Genomic DNA, 15,573 nt, shown 5'->3' on the forward strand with positions numbered 1-15,573 from the left:
CGCGTGATGAAGCTTACGTGACTGAAATGGTATAGAATGCACAGGAAAAAAAAAGAAACTGAAGGAAGAGAGCTGATTATCTGATTATGCCATTGCATAAAGAAGTGTTTGAGATGTCTGGTATAATAATAGTGCAAGCTATCAACTACAGGTAAACTATGTGTTACGGCACCAATTAAACAAGGGGGAGAAATTTCCCAAAATCTACATATGCTGCAGTTGTTTGTCCTTTAATGCTTCAAAAAAAGAAAACTGCAGTTAGTCTGATGTGCAAATGCCGAATTGTTAGATTTTATAATAGCCATATTGTGCTGCCCAGTCCATAGTTTTCTTCTGTTTTCCCATCTGCCTGATTGTACCCATCTGTCGTCTTCTTAAAAAATAAATATAAAAACCTAACTATTAAATAAGGGAAATAACACGTTTGTTCTGTTTATACAGTGCCTAGTACAATCGAATCTCAATTCACGGCAAAGTATTTTCTTCAAGCCTTGTTATACAAGCAATAAATTTTTCTAACAATTAGCGGCAGTTTAGACAGCAACCTGATGTAATCTTAAGCACTAAAAGAATAATGCAGGTTCACGACCTAATCTGAAGCAAGCTGTGTAAGGGGATTTGTTTGCAGAATGAATTACCCAAAACTAGAGCATTGGTTTCTAGATTTAGTGAGTATCCCACTGATAGAAAGGGATTTTGATATTTGATGTCCCACCTACTCAATTGCAATGACTTTTTAGGGTGTGAAGGCTAGCACAGGAATATATACTCTCTGGACTTTGCAAAGGACTATTTAGAAAAAAAAACAGTGGAGACAGGAATTTCTGTGATCAAATAGCCAGAAAAAATACATTCTGCAGCTGCTTTTCCTCTTCCACCACACCCATAACCTTTAAAGTGGAGGGTGGAGGAGACTAGAGATACCAATAAAGGCTATGAAAGGCATGACTGTCACCAGATGCTTATAAGAAGAATGCTTAGAAGTTATGAATGGGAGCATTATAATAGTACAGTAAAGTGCATACATACAGCCATGTGAGAGGATTAATTACCCTTTATGAAGGAAATGAACATTCCAAAACAAATAATTGCATATATTGTTTTGGACAGGTAAAAAAAAAAAAAGTAGGTGCTTGATCAGATGTGAAGATTTGGCCATTCCCAGCCATAATTCTAATTTTGCTCTTAAAATCTATTTGTCCTCCTCTTCAAAGACTGTTTTCTTCCATGAGATATCTTCCAATATCTTAAGTTTTAATTTTATGACACATGTAAATTATTACAGATGGTTATGTTCCCTGGGTAGTGCAGAAACCCATTATAGCTACATCCACATTAGTAAACTAACCACGCCTAGGAATATTCCTAGGCACTAAGGCCAGCTGGCACAGAATGGCCAGTATCTGTGCTAGCAAACTGTCCTGGCTGCCAAACAAACTGCACAGTGGGAATTGTCCCTGGACCGTTGTAACCACCAAGCCATGCCCAGGAGTTATTCAGAGAGAACGTCAGGGCCCTGAGCAAGAGTGCTAATTATACAGGCCAGAGTCTGGCCAGGGAATAACCTATCAGTTTGCTAGCATAGGTGATCATGGTCCAGTGACCCAACATGTTCCTGCACGTGCTTGAATTTCCCAGTATGGAAATATACCTGTGAATGTCAAGGCTGCCGGAGCCTTGAACTCTAAAGGCTTTGCTAGTTGAATTTAGGGTGCTCTGTCTGCACGTTCAGCTGCTGCTTCCAAGAGTGTGCTCTGCTCTGTTACATCCAGCCATGCCCTTCAAGTAATTCTTGTAGCCACGAAGCAGAGGGATCTGGCCTCATTCCCCAAAGCCAGCAGTGAGTTTCTTTGCTTATCTTTGCTGATCTACACCAGCCTCTTTCACACAGGGGAACTTTGTCTCTTGCAGAATGCTCTGTGCACCTTCGCTCTCCCTAGTCAGCAAAATAAATAGCCATAAAAGCTGTTGTCTGAGATCTTTCCATTATGGCTGTGTCTCTCAGAAGAAGAAAGGATGTTTCTAGGCCATCTTCTGTCATCATCTCTGGGTTTTATATAATGCTTTACTGTGTTCCTCATATCAATGGTTTAGGATCCATTGTGAATTACCTTTCTGAATAATCCTTTGAATTACCAGGTTGAGAGGATTGATTTCACCTCCCCAGACAGTGCCAGGTGTTAATTCTGCTAACTGTAAGTGCTCATTCGTTAGCAGGTAGCTTTATTGGGGCCAGTTTCCTCATTGCATCAAATCCATTAACACAAAGCAGTCAGCTATTAGGTGAGGTCTATTTGAGTAACCTGATGCAGGGAGCAATGTTGTAGAATCAGTGGGACAGGCATCTCTCTCTGGATACCTCTGAGGCACTTTCTTCTGCTGACTGTCTAGGAAACATAAGCACTTACTTTAAGAGACCTGCTTTATTAAGGAAAAGTTAGGTATGTAAATTACGAGGAGTAGTTTCCTTCCCTTTAGGCTTTTAATAATCTCTTCTAAAATAAAATAATAAAAAGTCTAACCTGTTTGAGCCAGAAGTGTTAAATACACATTAGCAATATTGCATATCAAAATAACAGTGATTATAAGACTTCCAGCTGAAGATTAGAAATACGAAGGTTCAACGGTGATCTTGCAAATTTCATTACCCAAATGCAGCCGTTTTAACCTCTCTGCTGTTAGTTATGGAATGGAGATTTTGTATGTCACAAATAAAATTCTGCAAACATTTGTCCACTTTGATTCATGATTATACCGGGGCTGGAAAGCATGAAATAAAATTCTTTCAGAACTAAGCCTTGCTAAAATTTGGCAGTACTCTACCATAGCGCAGAACATTATACCTATTACTCAAGTGTTCATGACTTGCATGTTGGAATGAGCTGCTTTATCATGCAGATAGAAATGCTTCTGTGGGCTAAGGAGATTAAATATCTTTCTGAATTGTGCTTGAACTATGGTCCTCTAATAAGGCAGGGTTCACTGAATCATTCAGCAGAAATCAGAATACTTTCCAGAGCAGAGAATACTCTTTTTTTTTTTCCCCAGCAACAAAAGGGAAGACACACAAATGCCCCTGCCACACACTGGTAGGCTTATAAAGCCTCTCTGCAGGGACACATAATAGCTTATGTAGCCTTAGGAAGAAGAAAATGGAAAAGCAAAATTAAAATACTGGAAAACAAGATTGCCCAAACATCGCCAGAAAACTGACTAAATAAAACTGCTGAAAACCAAAGCATAACCCTTTTAGAACTAGCAAATAGGATATTGTGTTTGATAGCCAAGTGGCTGAGTACTTTATTCACAGGATCCAATAACAAACTGGGTTATTACAATGAAGGCAGGACTGGCCTGGAGTCCTATATAGTCGAGAAGGCAGCACTGAAGGAATTTCCTACTTGGCATGTTAACCAATAACCGAAGCCTATGAAAGACTTACATTCCCATTATCGTAAATTATCACAACTAAAAATGTTGCTTAACCTCTGAGCCTCATGATTAACTTCGTTAATTTTCTAGCCAACACATGCAAAATTGTTGTTCAGTTTTCCAGACCTCTGAAGAAATAAGGAGTTACATTACAATCACAGCTCTGTGTGGTGGCAAAAATTATCTTGATCTGAATTATTTCTTAATCACTAAAGTGAAAGATTTGTGCCAAAAATTAAAGAATGGCTGTACAGCAGTAGCTTCTGGTTTGGCTGGCAAAGCCCTGGCCAGCCATCACATCTCAGCTTGACACAAAGGGTTCAGAAGACATTCCCCAGGCGTGCCGTGACCCAGCAGAGCTCAGGGCCACTGATATAGGCAGTTTTACAGTTGGCAACTTTTACAGTTGAACTGCTGTTCATGTAAAATTTGGCTAAATTATTGGTAAAATAATACACAAAGATGATCAAGTTCAATACTTGATTGGTCAATATTTGCACTTGAAGACATGTGAAGTGTTTAAAATTAGCCCAGTACTTTTAGTACAAGTAATTAAAATGTTTTATTAGTAGACCAGAAGAAAATTTAATATTCTCTTGTGATGGATTTCTTTTTCAATAAGACATGGTTTATCAAACCAAAATGGATCTCAGGTTTTCAGTCTTTGAAGAAAGGCTTTTTCTCCTTGTTAGTGTATAGGAAAGGAAGTTTTAGTTATTACTTTAAAGAAAGGAAAAGCAGCAGGTATATTGACAATGAAATTTCATCTTGACTGTATGAATTCTTGGAAATACAAGAGACATCCTAATTCTGCTCCAAGATTCTACTTACTGCACGTAAATGAAAATTACCTTCTGGACAAAACAAGCAATCCAGGGTACTTTGATTGTTTTAGTTGTTGTTGTTATTGATTGTTTTAAAAAACGGGGGGGAGGGGGAGTGAGAGGCAAATCCCAATAAACTAGAAAGCGTAACACCTTCCACCCTGTTGCAAATTGATTTCTGACCTCAGAGACAGTTTTCATTGGAAGAAAGATTTATGCAAAGTGAAAATAAATACATTACAGCAGATTATGATAAACTCTTCACTTCCTCCTCACAGCTTTTTCTAGACAAAATCAGGGGTTTCAATCTGCAATAAAAACATCTCCCTAGTAAATATTTGGTCTATAAAATAGATTAAAATCCTGATGCTGTCTCTGTCTTGCTCTGTTATGTCAATAGTCGTTTTGCCACTTTTTCGGACAACGTGAGCTAAGCAACCAAGCTACAGACAGCAAAGGACCCTGTAGACATGATTTTAAAAAATGAAATTAAGATGAATTTTTAAAATTAATTTAAATGAGCTTTCTACTTTCCTAATCTTCAGGTTCTGTTGCTTCAATTAATGCTGAGAGGCTGTTTTGCAAACAGCTTCTGTCAGAGGCTATGTTCTGGTCTGTCCTGAACAGAAGTACCTTACGAAAGGGCCATTGCCAAATTAAAGGCAGCCTTAAGTTCACCTCCTGCTCCTGCAGTAGTGGTCAGAGGAACCTGGGCAGGACCAGGGAGCGGACACCGCAGCACCTTCTTAGGAGAAAAAAAAAGATCAAAACTTTTTATGTTTTATACGGTCTAGGCACCGCAGCACCTTCGTCAGTCACACTGCTAGACGTCCCCTTCCCCGAGGCTGCTGCCAAGGGGACACTCCGAACCACTGCAGGCGGTGACCCCGCAGGTCCCATCGTGCTGTGTTCAGAGTCTACTGCAGCTCTGGGGGAGCACCAGGGACTCGGCAGGCTGTTGGGAGCTGATGGGACTGTGCTCACTTTTTATGGGAAGCTCGTGGGCGCAGCCTTTGTGTTTCTGTCCTTACTCGGATCTCCACAGTGTTATGTTTGTAATGGTGAGTTCCCCCACGCTGTCTCAGTTACGGTGATACCAACTTTATGTATCAAGTGCAAAATGTAGAGAGCAAGCAAATGTCTTTTAGGTAAAACTTTTCTGAGTAAAACAAATGATGATGTGGATTCAGATGGTACATATAAATTAAATATGTGTTAGCATTTTTTAAAAAGTATAGGGAGTGCAGGAAGGGCAGAACTGGAAAGAATAATTACATTTTAAAGGCTGTGATGTTCTCTCAATGAAAACAGAAATAGAGATTCTTACTTTGTTTGCTGTGTCGACACCAAGAGGAGTTTTCATCTCTGCACAATTACTTTTATAGATCCGGAGACTCAACAGCCAGAATATGGAATCTCAATGAAAACAGCAACAGTGGTTCCACTCAACTAGTTTTGAGGCACTGCATAAGAGAAGGAGGACATGATGTCCCCAGCAATAAGGATGTGACTTCATTGGACTGGAATGTAAGCTAATTTCTAAGACTGTGTATGGTTTTTAATGGTCTAAATTTAATTCAGAGTCAATTACAGCTGCTGCTCCGTATCTTTTATATCTGAGGTGCCCAGAAGCTCTGTCCTAACCTACTGACCTCTTGTTTCAAATACTCATAATAGGCTGAACTTTCCCCTATATGCTATAATTTTCCAGGACTGTTGCCATCTTCAAGCTTAATAACGATGTATTTATATCTCTATTTTAGGACCATGGGTAAAAATAAACTAAGCTAACTTTAAGAATGAAGATTAAACACCAATCTGTGTAGTAATGAAGCCTGATTAATAATGTATTTGCATCTCATAGTTACTTTATTTTGTCATGTGAGGAGATAAAAGCACAACAAAGCTTTTTCTGAGGTTGGGCTATCAAGACCCTCTCCCATTTGAATTATACTGTGCATAGCAAAACATGTTCACATAATTGTCTTTATCTTGGTAGGAGCATGTGTAGTCATTCTCTCTTTACCTACCCACCTTGTGGGTGGAACTGTCTTGCCTGATGCTTTTTGCTTTCATCCTGCAAAACCTTCTGTCTTAGATAATAAGGTTATGCACAGAGAAGACTGAAGTTAGCAGAGAGGACAGGTGTTAAGAATCCCCAGTGTCCAGCCAGTGTCTTTGGGCAGCATTAAGGCTGCTTCATGTTTCCTTTCTGCCACCGAGCATTGTAAAAAGAACTTACAAAACCTTGCAGGAACCTTAATTAATTTTGAGATCACTTGCATTCTGTCCATTTTGTTGATATTAGTACAGAGTGATCACATTAGTCTTGTTTTCTTAGGAAAACAGTTTAAAAATAAAGTACCGGAAGGGATTCTCAGCAGTTACATACAGTCTCAGTCGCTGGCCAGAGACCAAGAGTTGATTAATCTTTACTGCAATATTATTGTCCTTCAGGTGAACTAGGTGCTTCACAAAAGTAAAAGATAAGGCCACTGCACAAATCAGCTTCCCCTAAGTATTGTATATTTGACACAATGAAAGAAGTTGATGAATAGTACAGAAAGCACAGGTAGGTTATCAAAGCAAATAAAGATATAACCTGAGAATGTTCATTACTTGTTTCCTGTGGATATCACAGTGAAGAAAAATAGTTAGGAAAAACTGAATTGAGGAGTAGGAGAAGAGTAATTGAAAGAGGAAAACAAGCAAAGGTGCAGAACAGTTATGAGAAAAGTTGTCCAAAAAGTATAGGGCATCCTCTAGTATTTCTTGTAGTAGTTCCTTACCTTTCCAGATGTCATTGATCACTGATACTTCACTTGCATTGTGCTAGTACTTAATGTAAGGAAATGTTCCTACTTTAAACATTTGGCTTCCATCTTACTTTGAGTTTTCCCAAGAATGTGAATTACCACCAACAAATGTGGATAAACTGTACATCAAGTCCCTTAGCTTTCCTTCCCTTTTCCCTTTTTGGTCTTATCACCTTTGTTCTCATCGGTGGTCCAGGTAAGTGTATATCACAGTGAAGTTGGCTTAGGTTTTGATATTTTTCCCCTTACATCATTATACATCTGAGTTAAATCTAGAACTGCTCTGTCTGACTGTTTTTGGAGAGTTAGAGTGGACATATGTTTTAAAGGATTGTTTTATGCTTTTTCCTAGTTTTCTATTCATGATGCTAGAAATGCCATCTGCCTTTATTGTTTATTTAGAACCACAATATTAATCATATTTCACTGTGAAATTTTCACATTGGTGATATTAAATCGGTTCTTCTCTGGTTTATGTGATTTATGTTATAATAAGAAAGGTCATTTCTAGAGGCCATATTCAGATCATGTTCTTTGGTACCAAGGGTGGGATTCATCTCCCTTGGATTTCACCGTCTAAACTAGTCATCTAGACTCCCTCTCAGTCAGCAGAAAGAGAGACACATGCCTTCGTGCTGGTCTGGGCAGACTCTAAAGCAAACGGGATCATAAATTACACTCCAGAGGTGGGTGATGCTGTTAGCTATAGAGGGAGACTAGATTAATCTCTTAAACTAACTCCTAACTTCTGGACATCTGGAGATAAATGGGGTGAATCTTACTCCTAATCCAGGTGCTGAAAAGTTTAAAGACTAAATGCCCAGCTCCAACAGTACCCATCTCACCAGGTTGCAGAGTTCCTTTTTAATTATTCTCATTCTGGCCCGATAACTCTAGCATTGTTGGCTGCACAGGACATATCCTTCAGTGAAGGGCTCCCTCCAGCAGAATACATGTAATTTACTGATTACGTTTCCCATGCTTTTTTTCTTTTAATTGGGACCCACGAATCCAACTTTTCTCAGGCTATCCATCATGGTACTGTGCCTCTGAGCATGTGTGGAACTGTTTTCAGACAAGTAAGAAGCGGCTTCTTTGTGGTAGATAGTATTTGAGGTGTTAACCGTGAGTGTAGGTGGCTTAGGTGTTTAGGTCCTTCGTTCAAGTAGAGGTGCCTGAATTTCACTGAACTGGGATTTAGTCACGATTTAGATGATCTGTTGATGTTTTATAGGCTCTTTATGTCTACGAAGTAGTATCTGTTTGTTATCTGGAAGAATCCCATAGAATTTGTTATATCTTGTTTTCTTTTTCTAATCCTTTTGATTAAATTACTGTTATCTGATGGTGTAGCCTAGTATTTCACAGTATGTTAGAGGGTTTTATTTCCTCTTTGCTGTCTCCAGTAATAACCTTTAGTTTAAATCATAGTATAATCTGTCTCAATGTGTGGACTCAGATTTCCCATAAATCACAATGCACAAACTGTAAAAAAAAGTAAAGAAAAAGGTTGGTTGAAACAGATTTCATCTAGTATCGACCTTTGCCATTTTTATATATCCTAACAGAGTGATGGAACACTATTGGCTACAGGCTCATATGATGGTTTTGCAAGAATATGGACAGAAGATGGTAAGTCAAACAACATTTATTGTTCTTAAGAATCGAACAGCAGTGAACTGTACTTTGGCTAATTTGTAAACAAACTGTAATACTAACCTTTTCTTTCTTCCAGGTAACCTTGCAAGCACCTTAGGTCAACATAAAGGTCCAATATTTGCCCTGAAATGGAACAAAAAGGGGAATTATATTTTAAGTGCTGGTGTTGATAAAGTAAGTTTTAAAAACACATCATTCTAACATTTTGCTGACTCGGTGAGCTTGTGCTGCTGAATTCCATAAGATTCTTTTCTTCTCCTCCAGGCATCCTGGAGAGTTTACTTTTCTTTAACATGTTTTAGTGCATGTTGATTATATTTTTGAGGCTGCATAGATGTGTACTATTTTTATGTAAAAGATTTTACTTTAAAAAAAAAAACAACTCCACTTGCCTCCTGTGTAAAATTGCATCTTATATGTTTCTCAGTTAACGAAAGAACTGCCTCCAGTACCTATGTTTATAGTGTTGTCAACTGTTTCCGGGAAGGAAGTGATCTTAAAGATACTTGACCTTTTAGCTCATCTAATTATTGAAACACTTGTATTTGAATAAAATATATATGGCTTTCTATGCAAATAAGCAAAAAAAATGGTAGTTCTGGACTACAAATCAAGCAGAACATTGTAGTTTCAGCTGAGTGCATATTAGAGATTAAAATGAACAGGTGACTGCTGATGATGAGCACAAATCCATTAAAACTGAAACTGGAAAGTACACAGCACTCATCTTGCCTAACTTTTGATGTCTAAAAATCAGATGTGTATGTCATCTTTGGCTTCCTTTATAAAATTCAGAAAGAAAAATGGCACTTCCAAGTGATGGGTTGCATGGCCTGTGTTGCAGTGATATGCACTGACAGTGCTCCTCTCCAGCTACTGACAGAGGGGACTCTAGGGAAACTAGCTCAGGCTTGTACATCTGATTTGTAGGCTAGATGAATCCCTGTATTTTCACATACTTGTGAAAATGGAAACGTAGTTTTATGCCTTTTAGTACTGGCTTATATTCAACTACACTTGTCTCCCGATGGTAGTTCCATTATTCTGGCAAACCTATATTCCCAATAACAGCAATGATACTTTAGATGATCCATTATCAGCAAGATGAGGCATCCTTAATTTATTTTCTGGAAGCATATACTCCCAATAAATTCACGATTCACTCAGAAGGTGGTATTGAGCTTTACAGGGGAGTTGCTTACGTGTGCTGTGAGTATGGATTAAACTTGTAGTAAGCAAATTACACTTCAGTCTGTCCCACCACAGTGGCATGAAGTGATATGTACTCTGCCGCTAGATAAACATTTCACTTGGTGGTTTAATTGTTAGAAATGTAGTATCACGTAGTTTTGGAATAGAATTCAACTTGCATCTTTGAAAAGGGGAGAACTTTGAAGAAGATAACTGAAACAGCTGTAAGAAAATGCTTATTAAAAATGTGTAGTACTGTTTTCTAGCATTATTCAGGGAGAACATGCCGATTCTTAGTAGTTACATTACTTCCTCTGTAGGCGTGATACTTCTTTATCTACACTTAGATTATTATTCTGTGATATTTGGAAGTGATTTCTGTTTTTTCAGCTGTTCAGCACACAAGGCTCTCTGCAGTCAATAATTTTATCAGTGCATCTTTTAGAATTGCTTCTCAGTGAGGGTGCTCTCTGTTTTCTCTGAGCGGAACAGTCACTAATCTTTTTTTTCACCCTTCCTTTGGATGCAGACAACAATAATTTGGGATGCTCACACAGGAGAAGCTAAACAGCAGTTTCCTTTCCATTCAGGTAATTTGTTAGTCAAATGAAATGCAGTTTTTAATTTTGTCACTGTAATTTATCCTTTTGTAAAAACCTACCTGCCAGAGAGAAGTTTGAACCAGTTTTTTTGTGCTTATCTATCCTGAGTGTCTTGGCTTGTGGGTTTATTCTTTTTTCAGAAAGACGGGGTTCTGTGAGAATCACCTTTGAAAGTCAAACTGATTCTAGGAGAGGATTTATACACCAGCCATGCCTACCTAGCTAAATGAGTCTGTCATTATCTTTATGTTCGAATAGTAACAAGTGGTAATTTATGAAGAGGCTTTTTGGTGGAGGTGTCTGGGATCTCTTCCACTATTTCTGCTCCTCTTGCAATGAAGCTGACTTGAGACAGAAGCAGATGGTTCTCTTGTGCAGCTTGCATTCATGACTGCAAGCATAAAGGTCCTCAGGAATTTCTTAGCTTTTAATTTTGACTTGAAGTTCTTCAGTATTTGCTTTCTCTGGTTATCAGAAGTCAATTGCCAACTTTGAGTTTCAAAACCTTGCTGCACCAAAACCTTACTCGGAGGGTTGTTTGTAGATCTGGTCTGCTTCAAGAAGACAGGAGATGTCATAGATACTGAGTGATCTTGAGTAACAGGCAATCATTGACATAATCTTAAATTCACCTGAGACCAGACTTGTAAGATGATGACTGAATTCATGATCCAAACTGGATGAGTTGTCATAGTGAAGAATTTTTAAGGGGCATAGTCAAACTGAGTTTAAAACCACCAACACATTCCAGATTCTGATGCAGGAAATGTTCATCTTCCTGGTTGTTCGCTGTAACTAATCAATTTTTAAATACAGCAGGCTTTCACAAGGTGTTTGATGGTGTTTAAAAAACATATTTTACTACTAATTTTAAAACATTAATTTGTGCATGCTTTTCAACTCAATTTCTAGTTGTTCTCATTCTCACATTTTCACAGATGTTACTAATATGCAGTAGCAATTGAAATGGTTATTCAACAGAAGACAAAATTGTGTCCATGCGCACAGCAGATCCATACTCTGCATTTTTGTCACTCAACTTCTCGCTTATTAATGCAACGATCAGTTTGGAGGAGTCAGTATCTGCTGACAGATTTTCTCACTGTGGCATTTATTTATCCATCATAACTGTTCCATAAAAGCAAACTTTGCACTGTATAGTGATGTAGTTAATAAGACTCTGAAGCCTTCTGAATCCTAACTGTTGATCTAAGAAGTTGCAGATTCAGAACTTGGTTGCCCCTTCAGAATCATGTTCACTGACATGTAGCAGTCTTAGCAGTGATGTGCATCAAGGACATATCACTCCATTCCCCTTTTAGCAAGTTGAAAACTTAACTACATTTTCCAATGCAATATGCCAATGTCCGTCTGCATTAATAATTTTTTTCAAAAATTCTTATTATGCATGCTGTTTGTCTTTGGACCATAAGACACAACTGAAGTGGAGATGTGGAGAGGCTAATTTTTTTTTTTTTCCCATTATTTCAAATATGTTTTCATAGGGACGTAAAGCAGTTAGTTATTAAGGAAATTGTTGATAGGCCAAAAGCATATGTCATACAAAGAGCCCCTTAAAATCAGCTGTAGTTTTTGTGCTCACGTGAGTCTAAAGCCACAAAGACCTCAACTTGTCCTCTTTGCATCACCTATTCACCAGAACAAACTGACAGCAAATTCCTTTTCATATCTGGAATCCGAAAACCTTGTCTACACAAGGATTAAAGGTGGCATTTTAACAATTAAAAGTCTAGTCTAGACAGAATACAGTTCCTTTAACACATACTTGTCTGGCGTACTTCTTTGCATACTTCTTTGAAGTCTGGAGATAGTTGGCCTGGGAATAACATAAATTTTTTACTCTCGGCTGCTTTACAACAACTTGTTTAGTTTACACCCATATGGACAAAACTGTCATCTTAAAATACATAAGGAAGACTCCTTTGTCTAGGTCTTGAAGGCCTCTATGTCATTGATGTTCCCATGTAACTTTAAGGTTTTATGGTCAAAATATTTAAGTATGTGGCTGAGTAGCTTCTAGGGTTTCATTACTCTTTGCAAAACTATGAGTCATCATAGGGCATTTGATCACAATATGTATTCACAAATCTTATTTCTTTAAAATGGAGTGAAATAATCCAATTTTCACACCTGCTGATAGATGTGGAGTGATGTCTATGCATGCAGGAACAAATTGGTTAAGTGATACCATGAGAGGTATTTGTATGACCCAGTTTTAGACATGTAAGTGCTCTGAATCACTCCCTGCGGACACTTCACTCTGTACTCTTCTGAGCTTCTCATTCTGAATCACACCTAAATTTCTTCAGAAAAAGCTTAAATTAACTGATCGTTATTGTAACACTTTTATTGTTGGGATTTATTTTAGCTGTATTTCTTAAGGATTTGTTACTGCTATTATTAGATGACATGCGAATTGTTTTTATGCAATTGGCTAGTATCCTGTGGTTTTGGAGACACTTTGGCAATTCGATTACTTGCATCAAAAAACATTTTTCATTCGTTTTGCCAGTCCATTTTATGTAGTTACTTATCCAGTAATCATATGATTAAATACACCAATAAATGAATCAGTATTAATGATCATCACTCTATGATTCAAATTATGCTGCAATGTATATCCATCGCTTTAGGTGCCAACAGCTCTCAGAAAATGACTTTTTAACTCATACATATCATACCAGATACTAGCCCTGAAGGCATATTGCTTTAATGAAGATAGATTTTTGTTTGCTCAGAAACAGTAATACAAAGCTTGCAGCATAAAAAGAAAGACAAACGGGCAGTTGAAGAAACTAAATCTTTTACTGTTTCCTGATCCCCATTCATGCTTATAGGAAAACTCAGAAGTAATCTGCCTTCCTCACATGAATTTCCTTTATATTTCTGCAATGTAGAAATTCCTTACCTGTCACACAGAATTACTGAGCTTTTTCATTAATATTCTAAAAAATAATTATATATGAAACAATTTCAGACCTCCATTCTTATTTAGAGAGCCACTTGATGATTTGGAAGGTGACATGGATCAATCTCATTTTGCAGTTCATAAAAATTATAACAGGAAAAAAAATATTTAAATATAATACGCATGGCACAACAGGTATATTTTCACCTCTGTATTACGAAAATATTTTTCTGAACGTGTTTGAATAAGGCATTTCTTAGTTTCATTTTAATGATAAACTTGCATTGTATTGTTGCCAGAAAGAGATTCAACTTTGCTTCCTATATGCTGCTCTTGTTCTGACACGCTTGCTTCTCACAGGAGTGTGCTGAGAATGAAGATTTCTGTATTTTAGCAAGTCTTATGTCATCCTCTGGAGGGCAGCTAAACTCTTCCCTGAGCAAAAAAACAAGCAGCAGTCGTAGAAACACAAGCAAGCTATATGTCAGGATTCCCTCCTGCTCCTGTGCATGCTTTTAGGCCGCAGTGACAGGGGTTTTTGTTTGTTTTTTCCAGACTTTTTGCAAGTGTGTGTGTTGCACACAGGCACTAGTTAGATGTTCATGTACTATGTGTGTACAAAATTTCATTAGTTCAATCCTAGTTAATGCCAATCCCTCTACCGAAACTCTTCCTCTCATTTCAGATCAGCTTGACCAATGTACTTATCGTAAATCAATCCCCAACCAAATTAAACTGAATTTAGGTGTCATTAATCCACGTGCCTGCACAGAACGATAGGTTTGCATCAGTGGTTGCATAAAGCTAGCGCAAAGGAAGGCGGCCACCTGGTGCTTCTCCTTCCCATGTGTTATGTCTGGCATTCACAGGAACATTTTTTCTAACCCAGCTGAAATCGTCCACGGTTTTTCTGCATTAGTTTTCTTCCAGGTTCTTCGCTGAGCTGTCTTACAGAGGAATGAGTGATAGAGATGGCCCCAGAGCAGTGTGTAGCTGGGAGCGGGGAGGGTGGAGGCAGGTGGTTTTGCCCCCTTTATGTAACTTAACCCAAAAGATTCTCATAAATAGATGCCATGCAAAGCATCCAGATTGTCTACTACAAGAGAAAAAGTAATTTGTGCCCTTCAGACAGTCCCTATCATCCCTGTAACTGGTAGTAGGTAGTAGTTCAAGAAGTAGCTTTTAGTCTGTTTGATCCAGATGGGTGACAGGAGAAAAATTATTTGGGATAGCTGTTTCTTTGCTGTGTTCCCTGATTTTCCTTCCATTGTTTGTACTTCACAGCTCCTGCTCTGGATGTAGACTGGCAGAACAACACTACTTTTGCCTCCTGCAGCACTGACATGTGCATTCATGTATGCAGACTTGGCTGTGATCGTCCCGTTAAAACCTTTCAAGGACACACAGTAAGTTTAAGAAGTCCAAAATGTTAGTGATAAAGTCACTGCACCATGTAGCGATGATGGCAGCTGATGTGTTTGCAGGGTGTGTTCTAGCACCAAAGGTGTTACATCCCATTGCTTCCCTGAAACCATATTCCTCAGGAGTGACTCGCTGTCTGCGAGAGGGGATAAACTGTTCTAAATCACTGTAGGAGACAAAACCTCCATCTTAAACAGTGAGACTATATGTAGCATGAGCTGCGGACTAAGGGCACATTAATACATAGGAATTTGTTTTCCGCTAGCTTAATTTCCTTTAGTAAATGAGAATTGGGGATAAGGAGAGAACAATTTACCTCCAGCCATTGTTCAGTTTTAGAATCAATTTAATCTAATAAGATCTATTTAAGATGTATTTCCCCCTCTTTTCCTGGTGGTACTTAATGACTGTCAAAAGCTAGTTTTTCTCGCTTTCATTCATGAGAAAACTGCTATCATATACTGACCTGTAATTTAGATACTAATTTCCAGAACTTGCTATCTCCTCACTGAGGAAAAATTGTGCATTTGGAGACCTTTATCTAGTCTATGGTTAAACTGATATTTCATGACAGGTTATACATTCCTACCAACAGGCTGGTGCTTTTTATGATTATACGAAATGCACCGTGTTGCTCATGATACAAATTTTTACTTCAAGTATCTGTACAGTTCCTTTTAATTATGACTGAAACATGT

The 15,573-nt window shown here is 38.1% G+C and overlaps 1 protein-coding gene across 1 annotated transcript in view; it reads left to right on the forward strand.

Annotated features, from left to right (window-relative positions):
• TBL1X (transducin beta like 1 X-linked) overlaps positions 1–15,573 on the forward strand; it is a 199,859-nt gene that overhangs the window by 176,209 nt on the left and 8,077 nt on the right. The window contains exons 9-13 of the mRNA XM_059815202.1: positions 5,642–5,783; positions 8,641–8,704; positions 8,808–8,905; positions 10,452–10,512; positions 14,738–14,859. Coding sequence (XP_059671185.1) covers positions 5,642–5,783; positions 8,641–8,704; positions 8,808–8,905; positions 10,452–10,512; positions 14,738–14,859 — 487 coding nt within the window. The remainder of the gene's footprint in view (positions 1–5,641; positions 5,784–8,640; positions 8,705–8,807; positions 8,906–10,451; positions 10,513–14,737; positions 14,860–15,573) is intronic.

The sequence above is a fragment of the Gavia stellata genome, chromosome 1 (genome assembly GCF_030936135.1).
Source record: "Gavia stellata isolate bGavSte3 chromosome 1, bGavSte3.hap2, whole genome shotgun sequence".
NCBI classification, from domain to species: domain Eukaryota; kingdom Metazoa; phylum Chordata; class Aves; order Gaviiformes; family Gaviidae; genus Gavia; species Gavia stellata.